This window comes from Pimephales promelas, chromosome 7 (assembly GCF_988280905.1).
Source record: "Pimephales promelas chromosome 7, fPimPro1.hap1.1, whole genome shotgun sequence".
NCBI classification, from domain to species: domain Eukaryota; kingdom Metazoa; phylum Chordata; class Actinopteri; order Cypriniformes; family Leuciscidae; genus Pimephales; species Pimephales promelas.
This window is the reverse complement of record NC_142775.1, coordinates 3,211,223-3,228,062: the sequence shown is the minus strand read 5'-3', so window position 1 is coordinate 3,228,062 and position 16,840 is coordinate 3,211,223. Positions and strand designations below refer to the sequence as shown.

Below are 16,840 nucleotides of genomic sequence, written 5' to 3'. Positions count from 1 at the left end.
GTTTGTCCCCAATGGCTGTAACCCAATGGCTGGGTTTGTCCATATTTGACCCAAAGTTGGGTTAAAACAACCCAGCAATTCTTAAAGTGTAGAGTGTACACTCAAAACAATTGGGTTGTTTTGGGTTGCAAATGGGTTGTTTTAACCCAATTTTGGGTCAAATATGGACAAACTCAACTGCTAGATTAAAAAATAAAATTTATACATTTAACCCAACAGCTGGGTTTATCCATATTTGACCCAAAATTGGGTTAAAATAACCCAGCATTTTTTAGAGTGAACCATCAGGGACATTATTCTTTGGAGTACACACTACATAATCATAATTATCAAAATTGTTGTACAATGATACGGTCATGGTACTCTTGGTAAAGGTTATAGTTTAAGTCTAAATTGGTAAAATATTACCAATATAAAAAAAATAAGTGTTGATGGTCCGTCTAGAAGTGCACTTCCCACTAAACTCTACGCCTACAGGAGGTGTTTCTCAGTACTTGCCCAAATCCGCCTCGTGTGTTTCCTTAGAGGACAGCAGTCATGATGAGTGAAGCCTGACACACACACACACACACACACACACTACCAATCAAACGCTTGGACACGTTTCTCGTAAGCTTAAAGCTCTCTAACTAAACGCTTGAAGACGAGTTGGACCCCACTCCTGAAAACATACTTTAAAAACTAGTACTTACTATACTTTAACGAGTCGCTGTTACAGTGTAACGACACATTAAAGTACTGAGTAATAGGCTATTCATTAACTACTGTACTTACTATGATTTAGGATTTCAGTTTCATGCAATTATGGATCATTTATTGTTATTATACAGTAACTACATAACGAGTAAATGAAGTGTTACCAAATATACTCAAGTGCGAACTGCGAACTGAATGTAATGTTTTCGGACACTTAATCGCATGTTAAATGCAAATATGATATAGTTTAAAATAATTATTAATTGCAATTAGCTGAACTTTAAAGTAGGATTTAAGTAAATATATGTATATGTAATTTCATGTTTACATGAAATGTACAATAAAATATAATTTCTATTGAAACGTTAATGTCATGTTTTTAAATATATTTGTTTTTAAATGATTTTGTACATTTTAAATATATGAACTTTAAATATAATAATCAAGAAACTGTCATAATAGTGTCTCCCAGTAAGTGCACTTCTTATTTAATCAGTATTATATTATCTATAAGTGCACTTAGGGCCGATGGTGATGAAGGAAAAGCCCCAGTATACACGTGAAGTCCTTTAACAAAGTTATTTAGCTGAGTAAATGAACAGAGCCGGAATCAAAGAAGAGCGTTTTGATTTGTTTCACGGTTTGGTCACTACATAATAAGCACATTTCCATTTGTGTTATTTCATACTTTTGATTTCTAATAAAAAGGAACATGTCCAAACACAAACTCTTCCAAGTAAACCACACAAACAATGCATACTGCACCATACGTACACAAAACGTGAACTAATGCATGTGATACACACACGTGTGCTGACAGATAGCGAGACATGCGTTGTGCAGCCACAGACAGCAGGAGGGGTGTGAGGGGTTATGACAAATATCACAAGCTTAAAAAAAACAAATCCTGAGTCTTAAAAGGCCAACTGTAACTTTATTGACACTAGTGCACAAAATACATTGTTAGAAAGTCTACGTGGTTCATAAAAAGTAGCTGAACCAAAGGTCATTGAGAAGAAACAGGCAGGAAACATCAGAACAGAGCAAACGCTTAAGTGACAGAGGAAGAGGGAGCGGCCATGTTCACAACAGCAACTAGCATACTAGCGTACTTGTGTGAAGCATGTTGTGTATGCATGCAATAGTGATGTGCAATATACAACAGTACTATATTCTACAATTTCCACTGTAAATAAATGAATTGGATGTAATATTGTCTTTTTATTGGCTGATTATTTGATCAGACTGACAAAATGTTAAAAAAAAAAAAAATTTCACAAAATGAGTTTATTGTTCTACATGATAACTATAGGCCACTTTCTGGATTAAACGTGCCTTATGTCAACAATATGTAAATGTTTTTTGCATAGTTGATATATGCAGTATGCTTGTGTTCCATTGTGAACATTGCCATTGTGTGAGAAAGATCATCAACATGTCATTCACACAAATCAACAGCAGGTGGCGTGACTTTCCTCAGGCCATGAAGCTGATGGAATCATTATGAATACAAATACTGGTGTATAATTTGATCATTGTGTGAACAAACAAAAGAAGATCAGTCATGTCACAGACATACAAAAGGATATTCAAATTTTCATGTGTGAAAATTTCCCAGAGTGCACTGCTTCTCGGCTTTCATCGAAACGGGACAGAACAGCCATGGGGAGGGAGAGCATGCAGCGCAGCATTTAAAAACACCACAAGTTACAAAGATTCATTCATTTTAAATGCCAGCAGAAAACATAACAAGCATTTATTGGTCATAAATGACAAAGTCAAGCGGTTTCAGGAAAGAAAAGGTATAAAACAACAGTGAATATCAGCCAATAGTGCAGTGAGTGAGAAATCAGACAGGGATTAGAAACACGTGTGCTGGGTATCACACTTTTCTTGTTTTTTCTGACAATGAAATCTTTAGCAGTTAGTTCTTCAATTTTTAGTTGAAATATCAAAAAACCTATTAGAAATGTCCTTTCTAATCCCTGCTGAAGGATAGCGGTTAAACCCACGAGTAAGGGAAGGTGGAGGTGCTCAGGGAGGGAGTGTAAAACACAGTAGCCGCGTTTCCATGACAGATTTGCACAAAACTGTTGCTATATTTTCTAAATGTCGATAAAAAAACTATTGCAAAATGATGGCGCTTCATGAACCGATGTTATGCGACTATTTTTTTCTTGCGTGATAAGTAATTACGGCTGTTACGTATGGAGGCTTATTTCCACCACTGAATAAGAAAAAAAGTTATTTAAAAGCTAAAAATTATTGTGAATTATATGCCAGATATAAAGTCAGAGTTGCGAGATATAAAGTCAGAATTGCGAGATATAAAGTCAGAGTTGCAAGATATAAAGTCAGAATTGCGAGATATAAAGTCAGAGTTGCGAGATATAAAGTCAGAATTGCGAGATATAAAGTCAGAGTTGCGAGATATAAAGTCAGAGTTGCGAGATATAAAGTCAGAATTGCGTGATATAAAGTCAGAGTTGCGAGATATAAAGTCAGAATTGCGAGATATAAAGTCAGAGTTGCGAGATATAAAGTCAGAGTTGCGTGATATAAAGTCAGAGTTGCGAGATATAAAGTCAGAGTTGCGAGATATAAAGTCAGAGTTGCGAGATATAAAGTCAGAATTGCGAGATATAAAGTCAGAATTGCGTGATATAAACTCAGAGTTGCGAGATATAAAGTCAGAATTGTGAGATATAAAGTCAGAATGGCGAGATATAAAGTCAGAGTTGCGAGATATAAAGTCAGAATTGCGAGATATAAAGTCAGAGTTGCGAGATATAAAGTCAATAATTGCGAGATATAAAGTCAGAGTTGCGAGATATAAAGTCAGAGTTGCGAGATATAAAGTCAGAATTGCGTGATATAAAGTCAGAGTTGCGAGATATAAAGTCAGAGTTGCGAGATATAAAGTCAGAATTGCGTGATATAAAGTCAGAGTTGCGAGATATAAAGTCAGAGTTGCGAGATATAAAGTCAGAATTGCGTGATATAAAGTCAGAGTTGCGAGATATAAAGTCAGAGTTGCGAGATATAAACTCAGAGTTGCGAGATATAAAGTCAGAATTGTGAGATATAAAGTCAGAATGGCGAGATATAAAGTCAGAGTTGCGAGATATAAAGTCAGAATTGCGAGATATAAAGTCAGAGTTGCGAGATATAAAGTCAATAATTGCGAGATATAAAGTCAGAGTTGCGAGATATAAAGTCAGAGTTGCGAGATATAAAGTCAGAATTGCGTGATATAAAGTCAGAGTTGCGAGATATAAAGTCAGAATTGCGAGATATAAAGTCAGAGTTGCGAGATATAAAGTCAGAGTTGCGTGATATAAAGTCAGAGTTGCGAGATATAAAGTCAGAGTTGCGAGATATAAAGTCAGAATTGCGAGATATAAAGTCAGAATTGCGTGATATAAACTCAGAGTTGCGAGATATAAAGTCAGAATTGTGAGATATAAAGTCAGAATGGCGAGATATAAAGTCAGAGTTGCGAGATATAAAGTCAGAATTGCGAGATATAAAGTCAGAGTTGCGAGATATAAAGTCAATAATTGCGAGATATAAAGTCAGAGTTGCGAGATATAAAGTCAATAATTGCGAGATATAAAGTCAGAGTTGCGAGATATAAAGTCAATAATTGCGAGATATAAAGTCAGAGTTGCGAGATATAAAGTCAATAATTGCGAGATATAAAGTCAGAGTTGCGAGATATAAAGTCAATAATTGTGAGATATAAAGTCAGACTTGCGAGATTTAAAGTCAGAGTTGCGAGATATAAAGTCAATAATTGCGAGATATAAAGTCAGAATTGTGAGATATAAAGTCAGAGTTGCGAGATATAAAGTCAATAATTGCGAGATATAAAGTCAGAGTTGCGAGATATAAAGTCAATAATTGCAAGATATAAAGTCAGAATTGTGAGATATAAAGTCAGAGTTGCGAGATATAAAGTCAATAATTGCGAGATATAAAGTCAGAATTGTGAGATATAAAGTCAGAGTTGCGAGATATAAAGTCAATAATTGCGAGATATAAAGTCAGAGTTGCGAGATATAAAGTCAATAATTGCAAGATATAAAGTCAGAGTTGCGAGATATAAAGTCAATAATTGCGAGATATAAAGTCAGAATTGCGAGATGTAAAGTCAGACTTGCGAGATATAAAGTCAATAATTGCGAGATATAAAGTCAGAGTTGCGAGATATAAAGTCAATAATTGCAAGATATAAAGTCAGAATTGTGAGATATAAAGTCAGAGTTGCGAGATATAAAGTCAATAATTGCGAGATATAAAGTCAGAGTTGCGAGATATAAAGTCAATAATTGCAAGATATAAAGTCAGAATTGTGAGATATAAAGTCAGAGTTGCGAGATATAAAGTCAATAATTGCGAGATATAAAGTCAGAGTTGCGAGATATAAAGTCAATAATTGCAAGATATAAAGTCAGAATTGTGAGATATAAAGTCAGAGTTGCGAGATATAAAGTCAATAATTGCGAGATATAAAGTCAATAATTGCGAGATATAAAGTCAGAGTTGCGAGATATAAAGTCAATAATTGCGAGATATAAAGTCAGAGTTGCGAGATATAAAGTCAATAATTGCAAGATATAAAGTCAGAATTGTGAGATATAAAGTCAGAGTTGCGAGATATAAAGTCAGACTTGCGAGATTTAAAGTCAGAGTTGCGAGATATAAAGTCAATAATTGCGAGATATAAAGTCAGAATTGTGAGATATAAAGTCAGAATTGTGAGATATAAAGTCAGAATTGCGAGATATAAAGTCAGAATTGTGAGATATAAAGTCAGAGTTGTGTGATATAAAGTCAGAATTGTGAAATTGGCGTATTTCCATTGGGCGCAATTTGAAGGGTAATGGAAACGCGGCTAGTGAGACGCAAACACAAATGCTCTCATATGACACTTTCTGTCTATAGACTGACCCATCCCACAGCTTAAAGGGACAGTTGACCCAAAAATGAAAGTTCTGTCATCCCTCAATTCTTCCCAAAACCATATGGCCCAATATGACCAATACACTGTATAATTCTGTTGTACTCTAAAAGAGCCGTGTGAACATTCTTCAAAATGTTTCCTTTAGTTTGAAGAAAATAAAGGTCCTACATGAAGGTGAGTAGCCTATATAATTTCATCTCTTACTGACAAATACATTCATCACAATTCTGACACAACAGGAGAACATTTTTTAAATTTAAAAAGTTTACATTTAAATCTACCTAATTAAAAATCATGCAGGATTTTATAAGATACCATTAAAAAGTCCAGTCTTTAAATCCACTGGTTTCTCGCAGTAAACAGAGATATTTCCCAAGCTCACACAGAGCGTGAAATGACACAATGAAAACCATGATATAAAGCTCTTTTGCAAAAGCTGAAGATGAATGAAGCTTCAAAAATCACACTAGGTCCTTTAAATGATCCATTGAAGATCAGCTGAGAGTGCCAGCACACACGCACAAATGGCAACGGATGTTTAAGAATATTAATGAAGATGAAGCAGTACACCAGGGGTGGCGAACGCCGGTCCTGCAGAGTTTAGCTCCAACCAGAAGCTTCCTGGTAACCCTTCGGACCTTGGCTGTGTTCGAAATCGACCCTAAACCCTCGTTCACTATTTCCTACATTACTCCACTAATATAGTCCACTTGAAGGAGTGAATGAACACAAGTGAGTGAATTTGGAAGGGCTTCCACATTTGCGTAGTTTGTGCTTGCTGTTTAATTTCAAACTGGCAGCTCTAGTAGTAATGGAAAAATTTATCCTGAACTCTGCTCTGGAAACTAGCATGTATAAACACAGTAAATACCTGTATGATATTACACTGGATTTTCAGCTGTGGCGCTCACAGTGCATTATGGGTTTCCTTTATGGCTCTTTCAGACTGCACGATTTTCAAAGTAGTCAGGTCGCTGCTCTTTTCACACTGCATGACTATCTTGGCCAGCATTCAGTCGCTGCTGTGTTCACACTGGACGATGGATCGGCGACAGAAGGTTTCACACTGCATGACTTTAGAAAAATCGCCGACAGACTCTGTCTAGCACGCTGCACGCAAACTACATTTCACAACAAACACGCGTGAGATATGAAAAGGAAACAACGCGCGACACCACACGTGCAAGACCGGAGTTCTCACGTGAGACTTTTTTTTTCGACCCGGTTGTGGTACAGCTGGTGAAACAGACACGAGTGCTCCTGCCAAATTTCTACTAATTTTTCTTCCATTTATTGTGTCCAAATAGACCGAGAAGAAGCTTTTTTTGTTGAAACAATGCCATATCATGTTGATATGTGATCTATAACTCCTCCCCGAACTCCCTGCTGCTCTGTATCTTGCTCTCTCACTGGCTGCCGGTGATCGCCGATGTAGTTTTCAGTCAAAACACTTTTCACACAGCAGGATTTTGAATCGCAGACAGGTCCAGATATTTAGCATGCCAAATATCTCACGGGCGTCGGTGATTCTCTCAGTTCGCGTCTTTGTTCATTCACACTGCGTGATTGTCACTCGCGTGAACGAGCGCCGATTTGCCTGTGATTTCGGGCATTTGTCGGCGATTTCTCAAAACCTGTCGGCGAGCGAAAATCGTGGCTAAAATCATGCAGTCTGAACTCGGCATTAGCTGTTGAGCGCACATCAGTTGTACACTCATTATTGCAGTGCATTGTGGGATTGAATGAGTGCACTCGGTAACGTCCACTATTGTTTCGGACACCCTATTCAAGGGTGTAGGGGGCGATTTCAGACACAGCCCTTGATTAGCTTGTTGAGCTGTGTTTGATTAGGGTTGAAGCAAAACTCTGCATGACCGTGGCTCTCCAGGACCGATGTTCACCACTCCTGCTCTATATGCAGAGTTTAGCTCCAATCCCAATCAAACACACCTGATCCAGCTAATCATGGCTTTAAGGATTACCAGGAAATAAGAGGCAGGTGTGTTGGAGCTGGTTGACCTAAAGTCTGCAGGAGCGAGGATGGGTACCGCTGCTCCACACCAGGGGTTCTCAACTCTGGTCCTCAAGATCCACTTTCCTGCAGAGTTTAGCAAAATCACCTGCCTATGACTTTGCCTATGATTTTCTTTGTTCAGGTGTGTTTGATTAACTCTGCGGGCAAGTGGACCTTGAGGGCCAGAGCTGAGAAGGTTGCTACACATAAGTGTATAAAAAAGGGGTGAGATCAACTTTCCTTCAGAGTTTAGCTCCAACCCATATTAAACACTCCCAAACAAGCCAATCAAGCTCTTCGTGATCACAAGGATGCTACAGTTAGGTGCGTTTGGTCAGGGTTGGTGCTAAACTCTGCCGGACAAGAATTGCCTACCCCTGTTCTAAACGCACAACAATCATTTCAAATGTAGGATCCGAGATCTACGTCCTAACGTTATTAAAAAGCCTAAATGGTCAAAAGGAATGATTTATAAAGAGTGTTCCTCATAAAGGCGAGGCATGAAGGCCCCATAAACTGTTCTCCCTCATACTCTTTCAAATAACAGCCTCACCATTAACAACCCCAAAATGGCAGGGTGGGATGATGAGTCGACGTTGCTGTCAGAGCCTCAGTTTACCTTCCTCTATCCCAAACATCTAAATGGTCGACAGGAAAGTTGCTCCTGGACCAACAAGGATGTGGATCCAGGAACACATCTTGCTTGGCAAAATCACGGTCACATTTACCTCTTATGGCTGCTTGCATTTTCCAACCCAGAGATCCTGAAGGTACTCCAGGGAGTGACCACATCACTCTGAGTTTCTGAAATATTCCAGATTATTTCTGCATCAGAACTGAGTAATTTTTAACTTGGCACAACAACAGTCCCCTCTTGCTCAATAAAGAGGCTGGATAAAATCACTTTTGCCTCAAGAAAGGGAAGAGTATCCACCTTGTCACACAGCTAAGGCCATCTCAGGTTACAGGAAAAGAAAACTCAGTGTGGCATGGCCGAGAAGAACACCGCAATGCTAGCATGCTAGCAATTAAACACTTGCATCCCTTCCTCATCGCTAAGGTTCGCACACCCTCCTTCATCATCAAGATCATCTAGCTGCAAGCTCTCAAAGGAGAACTTGTTTCTGCGGAGGGGGGACGAACTACGGGCGGCTTGGTTTTCGAACCCTAGTGATTGGCTGCAGGAGCCAGTAGTCTCCGCCTCCTCAGAGTCGCTAGTATCTGTGCCACTACTGGTGGAGCCATCAATCATCTGCACAACCCCGAAGCGTCGGTGCGGGGAACTTAGCTTGAGATTGGCCTTGCCGGGAGGCGTGAGCCCATTGGCCAGCATTCGGCGCTCCAACATGGCAATTCTCTCAGAGCGGGAGAGAACGGGAGTGTCTCTTGGCTGATTCAAGACACGCGTGTTTCTTTCTAACTGGCTAACAGTGTTCTGGGACTTGTTTGCACAACGATTCATAATTGGGGAGCAGCTACTAAAAAGTCCACCTCTTTCCTCCCGTCCTGCTTTTGAACTAAAGCTCCACCCGGTGTGTCCATTATGCTGGGTGTGGCTCAGTGAGCCAGTCCTGTGAATTGAGGAGGGGGCGGGGCTAGAGGTCAGGCTCCTGGTGCCTGTGTGGTGGTTTTTTGCAGCCAACTCTTCCATTAGTGTGCTATGAAGCGGCCCGTGTACCCTGCCTCCAAAAAATGATGACTCAAAAATGTTAGCACATTGATTTGGAGAGGAGGGGCTGGGGTAGCTGTGGGCGGGGCTTTCGGCTTGGCTTACAGGGGAAAGAGGCGGAGACTCTTTATGCCTGAACTTGCCTAAGTATCTGTCCTGCTTATGTGTCCGGTGCAAACCAAACCCTGTGCCATAAGCGCTGTCACTGTTGCCATCACGTGTGTGTGAGTGTGACCTGCTGACCCGACCTCTGACTTCCTGTTCACTAAACTCTGCATCACTGCAGTCAATGTAAGGAATGGATGAGCTGCTGCCTTTAGCTGCGCGGGACGCCAGACCTGCTCGATCGACGGGGGGCTGCTTAGCCGCCTGACTTCTGCTGTCCTCTTGAACGGCGTACGTTTGGTCGCTGCATCCGTTGCGCTGAGTCGAAGGGGAGGAGTTTCCACATGGTCTTAATACCGCAGAGTCTTCAGAGCTTACTAAAAATGAGACATCCCTGACAGCCTGAGAGAAAAAGAGACACAGATAAGAGTCTTCCATAAGTGCCTAAATATTTCAGGTTCTGGGAAATCCACAAAGTAATCAACTTTTCATTTACATGAATGCACTTTCAAAGGAAGTCTAGCATTCCAGAGGGTGTAGAAGCAGAAATGTGAAGCTTGTTCATTAATTATTTAAGTTTATTATTCGATCTATAGAGTTTTGGGTGAAACTACTTAAAGTCCACAGTTTTGCTGGGCAATTTTTACACTGTTGTCAAGGGTTGTATTTCAGTCCGAGGGTTGAAGCAACTCCTCTGATTTTTTCCCGCCCAAAATGCAACTTTTACTGAGGAACCCCTCGGGATGCGAGTTTTGGCCACAATTGGACATTTTTTTAAAAGAAATTGGCCTGACTTTGTTACTCACACCTTGCAACCCTGATACCAACTACTTGTCAAGACGTTTGAACTTCTGGTTATGCCAAAATTTCTGGTTATAGGTGGAGTTTTCTCTATGTGAGTAGTTACATCATGCCCCTTTCTTGTATCCTTGCCAAGGGGGGATTATAACTTGCACCAGTGGGATCATTGCCCTGCGGCCTTCAAAGCTTCAGACCCTGCAGTTGGATGACAGGCCCTTCATCTTGTATGATTTGCGTATTTAAGTACCGTTACCACAATGGTGTTAGACCAGGGGTGTCCAATACTGCTCCTGGAGGGCCAGTGTCCTGCAGAGTTCAGCTCCAACCCCAATTGAACACACCTGAACCAGCTAACCAAGGTCGTACTAGGCATACTAGAAACTTCCAGGCAGGTGTGTTAAGGCAGGTTGGAGCTAAACTCTTTGGAGACTCTGAAAACTCTCCAAGTTTCGAGTCTGAAACTCTCCAAGACTCTCCAAGACTGTCTCGAGTCTGAAACTCTCCAAGACCGAGTTTGGACACCCCTGTGTTAGACTCTTGCCATCTATTGACATGGATCAAACAGATGCAAGGTGGGCTTCACTACTCTGGATTTTCTCCATCATCAAATCTTTCCGCAATTTGTATGCTCTACCAATGTTTACACTTGTTTTTTGCCTTTCATGGTCTTTCTGTCTCCTGGCTTTAGACCTTTTCTAAAAGTGGTCCGTACCATACATAATTAAAACCCAAACCCTAACTTTATCTCATATGAGAAAAACTTTTTAAATTAGCACCAAACTACTGAATGCACCTTTGTATCTCCATCTATCCATCCATTTCTAAATACATTTCTGTGGTAATTGACATTATGCATCAAATGCTTTATAGTGAGTTTAAGCTGTATTGAGACCAAAACATTAATTAAAAATGTCACTCTTAATATGTGAAGACACTAACTTGATTTGGCACTTGGACCTGTGCAGAACGCAGAGGTGACAGGCTGCTGTTGCATTGCACTTTACTATGTTTCCTGAAAGAGAAAACAACAAACACACACACACACACACACAATGAACCGCAAAGCCTTTCAAGATTACACTGAATAAATCTTTAAGAAACAGTAGTGCTGAATCTCTGACTTTACATTCATTAAAAGAACATATCAGACTCACCTATCAAATGGCAGTTTTTTAAACTCATTTTCCTTCACATAATCGATCACCTGCTTCTGTGTCCGACCGCTGCAGAGAAGAGGGGGTAATTAGTCTCACTGCATAAGATGACGCGTTCCCAAAAGTAGCCAATTAGCTCCCTGTTTTTCAGAATTAAAGAGGGTATACTTTCAAAGTATTCCAAAATTAGAAAAGAGTAGCTATAAAAAGAAAATTATTAGTACAGACCAACATTTGTTTTTTTTTTGTTATTGTTTTCCAGCACATTTCTGCGCGAATTGTTTTTTGAATGTTACTACTCATTTATTATAAGTGTCTTAAAGATACAGAAGAAAAAAAAAAACGGCTAATTTAATTATAGAGAGGGCAGAGAGAAGGTAGAAATGGTCAAGAAAAAATTGACCAAAAAAAAAAAAATACCTTAAATAAACAAAGTTGCACAAATCAATATTACACTTTAAAAAAGAAATATCACTTTAGCATACTTTTAAAAACAGTGCTTATTAAGGAAATAATATATTTTAAAATAGAGACTTAACTGCATGATAATTGCAATTAAATCAAAATGTATTATAATTTAAAATTGATATTTAACGCAACTAGCTGAACATTACAGTGTTTTACTTAATTACATCTTATATATAATTTCATAACTACTTTCAATTGTTTCATAATTATTTCTATAAATTAAAAATAAAAGTTTTAATGCGACATTATAACAGTGTTTTTAAGGTTGTTAAGAAATATATTTAAAACTGAAAAGTTGCATTTAAAAGAAGTACACTTAAGTGGCCTTTTATTTCATTAAAGTCTCCCTGTAGTCAATAATTGTTTGCCTTAAAACTCATCTTTGATCACCAATATGACACATATAAAAGTTTTTTCCTTGAAAAGAAATATTCACGGGTTAAGATATCTCGAATGTAACTCGACACTCTTGCCTCATTTAGTATACGTGGTTTTATGAATATGCAAATGAGCCCCGCCTCCACTCACTCACTCAGCTCAGAGATCCACTGGTTGATCTGATTGGTTACAAGGTCATTTGTGACGTCAGAAACACCAGCGATTTCACACACACATTGAAGTACACTGAAAGTGCACATTCAACTCTATTAAGTGCACTTCTTTTTCACAATTAAGGATTCACACTATATATATGTTCCACCAGATGTAGTACCTGAACCTGAAGGAAGAGCCCCTACTAAACAGCACCGGTTTGGGTTTGGGTCTGGGCTCCTCAAAGAGCCTGAAGAACGCGTGATACTCCACACAGATCTTCCAAAACATTTTACAGCAGTCCCGACTCGCCATCAAAAACTCCAGAGTGTCTTGATGAACATTCTCCTACAGGACGAGACAGATAACGAATGGACATTATAAAATAATACGACACATTCGTATCAAAACAGTGATATCCAGCCATAACCACACAGAAGGGAGACTCACGCTAGGGTCTGCTCTTAACTTGATCAGGAACCTCCTTCTCTTGAAGCTCAGCTTGCGTATTTTAGACCAGTTGAAGTGGTTGATCCTGGTGTGCCCCTGAGAAAAGCACAACTCGTGTCATGGAAAGCCCTCTGTTGCTCATCAATGTGTGTGTGAGAGTGTGTACCTGAAACACGAGGACACCTCCGTGTGCTACAGCCAGACTGAGTTTGGTTCCTTCTCTGTCTTTCGCGGGATGAAGTCGGATACCGTACATCTCTAACCTGCACGCCACCTCCAGCAGACGGTAATCGGACTCTGCTGGACTCTGCCCACTTAAACACACACACACACACACACAGTTATAACACTGCCTGGTGTTTGTTTGTTTAGCCCCTAATATGTTTTTGGGGATATTCCTTTTCACGTAAAATTCTGCAAAGTTTCAAAGATCAAAGTGCAGATACATGGAGTTTTTGTCTCTCAAAAGCCCGCCTGAAACGAGTCGCCAGTAATTCCAGTCTCTCTTCCTGCTGAATCTACGACCAATCACAACAGACTGGGCCATCTGACCAATCACAGCAGAGACCAATCACAACAGATCTGATTGGTCAGATGGTCTACTCTGATTGGCCAGATGGTCTACTCTGATTGGTCAGATGGTCTGCTCTGATTGTTCAGATGGTCTACTCTGATTGGCCAGATGGTCTACTCTGATTGGTCAGATGGTCTACTCTGCTCTGATTGTTCAGATGGTCTACTCTGATTGGTCAGATGGTCTACTCTGCTCATTGGTCAGATGGTCTTCTCTGATTGGTCAGATGGTCTACTCTGATTGGTCAGACGGTCTACTCTGATTGGTCAGATGGTCTACTCTGCTCTGATTGGCCAGATGGTCTACTCTGATTGGTCAGATGGTCTACTCTGATTGGTCAGATGGTCTACTCTGCTCATTGGTCAGATGGTCTACTCTGATTGGTCAGATGGTCTACTCTGATTGGTCAGATGGTCTACTCTGCTCTGATTGGCCAGATGGTCTACTCTGATTGGTCAGATGGTCTACTCTGATTGGTCAGATGGTCTACTCTGCTCATTGGTCAGATGGTCTACTCTGATTGGTCAGATGGTCTACTCTGATTGGTCAGATGGTCTACTCTGCTCTGATTGGTCAGATGGTCTACTCTGATTGGTCAGATGGTCTACTCTGATTGGTCAGATGGTCTACTCTGCTTTGATTGTTCAGATGGTCTACTCTGCTCTGATTGGTCAGATGGTCTACTCTGCTCTGACTGGTTAGATGGCCCAGTCTGTTGTGATTGGTTTGCTCTTCACTGCGTCATCTGACCAATCAGAACAAAGGAGGCTCTCAGAAAGGAGCGGTTTAGAGAGACAGAACCCTTATTTCAGACATTGTGAGAAAAGAGCTGATGCTGCAATGGAAATTAACAGAAATGTGGATGCATGTAAACCTATTGTAGGAGATCTAATTAGAAACCTTTAAGGGTGTATTCACACTTGTTCGGTTGGCGTGGTTCATTTGGTCTGGACCAAAAAAAACCCCAACAACATTTATTCCTGGTCCGCATTCAGATTGGCAATTTTATCACCGACCCTAAAGATATTGAACTTGAAGTCATAGGGATGTTCACAACCTGATTGGTCGGTTTTTATGACGTAATGCCTATTTTAAGCCAAAACATACCGAACATCAACGCAATGCTGTGAGCTGGGATAAATGCGCTCGTTGTGTGTGCGTAGCCTTTTGACCAGCTCGTGAAGAGCTTAGCCAGACAGCAACAGTGTCGGCCCAGATCCGGACCACATCCGGTACATGTGGATTCAACATGTGGGCCGAATCTGGTACGACACATTTGCTGTCTGAGTATAAAATGTGCAAATGAGTCAAAACAGCAGCAGGAACCCTTCCGTCACACACACACAGATCTACCGTGAGGATACGCGGTTCTGATGCCTGTACCGAACTGTGATGAGCAACATCTCGACTACAACAAGAAGATCCGGGTATGCTTGAGCAATCTGTCCCTTTTTCCGGTTTTTGTTTCGTTTACATGTGTTTGGTCTGTTTATATTTCAGTCAAACCGCATTAGAGTTTGTTTGGAAGCGAACTGAGATCCATCTTTTCAGTGGTCTCGGTCCACTTCACCAGGATTCCTATGGCAGCGTTCACACTTTTTCTAACAGAGCAAACACACCAGGGTTCATTTTAATCCAACCACACATGCCAAGTGTGAACACACCCTAAAATAGCATAACTTCAAAACGTTAGTTTACCCAAAAGAGAGAATTGTGTAATCATGTATGTCACAGCTACCTCTACTAAACGTCCTCTGAACATCCGACATATATTGGCATATTTCAATCTGCAATCTACAAATGACATCTTCCAGATGGAAATGCACGATCACATCAAATAGATCGGTGATCTTGTGTGTTTGTGTGGAGACTCACGTGTGTTTATGGTGGAACTCCATGATTTTGTCCATCAGGGCCATCTGGTCAGGGATGTAGTTGGTGTTTAGCAGATGCTGTCTGCACTGAGGTTCCTCAAAATCTCCAATCTCAGCTAAATCACACACACACACACACACACACATGTTCACTATGAGTAACTGACTAACAGAGACAGTGAGAGGGATATAAAAGGTACAGGAAAATATTAAGAAGCAAACGTGTCCATGGTTCTGTTGGATCACATGCATTCGTTCCCCTAATAGCACTTTACATGAATAAGGAACAAATAGAGTGCCGAAGTGATGACGTCACTTTGTAGGACAACTCGGAAGCTAGCGGCGCATGGGTTCCCTCAATCGAAAACCAATGCATTTTCCCCATAGACTTTTGGAAAACAGCAAAAAATAAGAGTTGTGACCCCTACACGTTTTGTCTATCAAGATAATCTTTACAAGTTAATCCAAAATTTACACATTTTGAAGCCTGTATAGTTTTTAAAAATACAAGCAAACACAATAAAGCAGGTTATAACTGTGTGCTATGTCATAGATGAAAACGTGAAAATATTTAGAGGCTTTGTTCACCACAGAGCTTATTTCAGGCGATTTAGCAAAAACCCATTCAAAAATCCCATAGACTTTAGAGCGAGGGAACCGGGAGTGCTAAATGATAACTCACTTCCGCGTTTTGGCCTACAGAGTGACGTCATAACCGAACTGCAAGACGCATAGCAACTGGACGCATTAATCCAGAACTCAACGGTTGTACCGTCACAGGTGTGTGAATATGAGCTAGTTTACATCTTTCAGTCTGGCTCATCCAATCAGAACGAGCAATCTATTGGAGTGAAGGCTATAGCTAGTTAAAGGAGTCGTTCACTTTTAAAAAAACTTTAGCTGATAATTTCCTCACCCCCATGTCATCCAAGATGTCCACGTCTTTCGTTCTTCAGTCGAAAAGAAATTAAGGTTTTTGATGAAAACATTCCAGGATTTTCTCCATATAATGGACTTCAATGGGGTCAATTAAATTTAATTCAGTGCAAACTGTTCAAAGGGCTTTAAACAATTTCAGACGATGAATAAGGGTCTTTCAAGCGAAACTTAAAACGTTTGTGACTCTCCTGTTCAAACTCGTTCATCAAAATGAATCTTTCCCCGAAGTCAATTTGTTCATTTCGTTCGTTGAATGAATCAAATGACTCGAAAAAGATTTGTTTGTGTTGATGAACGAGTTCGAACAGGAGAGTCACGAACGCGCATCACAGAACAGATCAAGGCGAGCATTTGAGCTTATAAAACTTAAACTTTGCTTTTTATTTATTAAATGAGCGATCGTTTCACTTGATAAGACCCTTATTCATCGTCTGGAATCATTTAAAGCCCTTTGAACAGTTTGCAGTTTGTACTGAAACTGTCTTTTGGACCTTGAACCGTTTGGTCCCCATTGAAGTCCATTATATGGAGAAAATCCTGGAATGTTTTCATCAAAAACCTTAATTTCTTTTCGACTGAAGAACGAAAGACGTGGACAT

General features: G+C 40.0%; 1 protein-coding gene across 1 annotated transcript in view; it reads right to left on the bottom strand.

Moving 5' to 3' along the window:
• LOC120492620 (FERM, ARHGEF and pleckstrin domain-containing protein 1) overlaps positions 1-16,840 on the bottom strand; it is a 49,618-nt gene that overhangs the window by 15,428 nt on the left and 17,350 nt on the right. Inside the window, exons 7-13 of the mRNA XM_039690773.2 lie at positions 15,304-15,418; positions 13,021-13,168; positions 12,855-12,950; positions 12,586-12,752; positions 11,406-11,474; positions 11,191-11,263; positions 9,684-9,852 (exon numbers count right to left, since the gene is read on the bottom strand). Of these exons, the coding sequence (XP_039546707.2) occupies positions 9,684-9,852; positions 11,191-11,263; positions 11,406-11,474; positions 12,586-12,752; positions 12,855-12,950; positions 13,021-13,168; positions 15,304-15,418 (837 nt within the window). The remainder of the gene's footprint in view (positions 1-9,683; positions 9,853-11,190; positions 11,264-11,405; positions 11,475-12,585; positions 12,753-12,854; positions 12,951-13,020; positions 13,169-15,303; positions 15,419-16,840) is intronic.